Raw genomic sequence first — 1,362 nt, 5'->3', positions numbered from 1 at the left:
ATGGCGGGATCCCATCAGGGTGAGTTTTCTGGGAGGAAAAAGGGGGATTTTGGGAATGGGAATGGGGGGCTGGGAAGGGGATTTGGGATCCAGGGAGAAGGAAGGATCTGTAGGAAAAGGGATCCATGGAAAATGGGAATTCAGGGAAAAGGGGGATCCAGGGAAAATGGATCCCTGGGAAAATGGGGATCTGTGGAAAAGGGATCCAGGGAAAAGGGGGATCCATGGGAAAGGGGATCCCTGGGAAAAGGATCCAGGGAAAACTGGGATGTGCAGGAAAAGAGATCCAGGGAAAATGGGGATCCAGGGAAAAGGGGGATCCATGGAAAACAGGGATTGGTGGGAAAAGAGATCCCTGGAAAATGAGGATCCAGGGAAAAGGGGAATCCATGGAAAAGGGGGATCCCTGGAAAACAGGGATCAGTGGGAAAAGGGGATCCCTGGGAAAAGGATCCATGGAAAACTGGGATTGTGGGAAAAGAGATCCCTGGAAAAGGGGAGTTCAGGGAAAAGGGGAATCCAGGGAAAAGGGGGATCCACAGGAAACAGATCCCTGGGAAAAGGGATCCTTGGAAAACAGGGATCAGTGGGAAAAGGGGATCCCCTGGGAAAGGATCCATGGAAAACTGGGATTGTGGGAAAAGAGATCCAGGGAAAAAGGGGAATCCAGGGAAAAGGGGGATCCATGGAAAAGGGATTCCTGGAAAAAAGGGATCCAGGGAAAACTGGGATTGGTGGGAAAAGAGATCCCTGGAAAATGAGGATCCAGGGAAAAGGGGAATCCATGGAAAAGGGGAATCCAGGGAAAAGGGAATTCAGGGAAAAGGGAATTCAGGGAAAAGGGGGATCCACGATCCCCTCCCCCCCCTTTCCTCCCTCTCCCCTCCCCCCCCCGGAGTTTTTTCCATCCGGGATTAAAATCCCGGGATTTGGTGACCCCGGGAGGGGGGGGGGAGGGGCAAAGCCAATTAAAGCCCCGGCACTAATTGGGTAATTAAGGAGGGGGGGTGGGGGAGGGGGGCACCCCCGGGGTGGGGGAGGGGCGGGAATGACACAACCCCCTCCCCCCCCTCTCCCTCCCCCCCCCGATGGGATTTTGGGGTCCCTGGGGGGGTTTTGGGATCCCCTAAATCCGTTTTTGGGGGTCTCCAAGGGGTTTGGGACCCCCCTGAGGGGATTTTGGGGTCCCTTTTGCCCCTTTTCCAGGCGATTTTCAAGATGATCCCCCCAGAGGAGCAGAAAACCCTCCCAGACGACGAGAACACCCCCCAGAAACGGGCGGACAAGCTCTGGGCCTACTTCAAGAAGGGGGAAAACGGTGAGAAAATCCCCCCAAATCCCCCCAAAAATCCCCAAAATTCC

The 1,362-nt window shown here is 54.9% G+C and overlaps 1 protein-coding gene across 1 annotated transcript in view; it reads left to right on the top strand.

Moving 5' to 3' along the window:
- Positions 1 to 1,318, top strand: part of RCVRN (recoverin) — a gene marked incomplete at its 3' end in the record, with an annotated part of 3,828 nt that extends 2,510 nt beyond the window's left edge. The window contains exon 2 of the mRNA XM_027911199.1: positions 1,202 to 1,318. Within this exon, the coding sequence (XP_027767000.1) occupies positions 1,202 to 1,318 (117 nt within the window). The remainder of the gene's footprint in view (positions 1 to 1,201) is intronic.
- Positions 1,319 to 1,362: the final 44 nt, after the last annotated feature.

The sequence above is a fragment of the Empidonax traillii genome, unplaced genomic scaffold (assembly GCF_003031625.1).
Source record: "Empidonax traillii isolate 1590-97213 ecotype Southwest subspecies unplaced genomic scaffold, ASM303162v1 scaffold6466:size6025, whole genome shotgun sequence".
NCBI classification, from domain to species: domain Eukaryota; kingdom Metazoa; phylum Chordata; class Aves; order Passeriformes; family Tyrannidae; genus Empidonax; species Empidonax traillii.
This window is presented reverse-complemented; position numbering and strand designations above follow the sequence as displayed.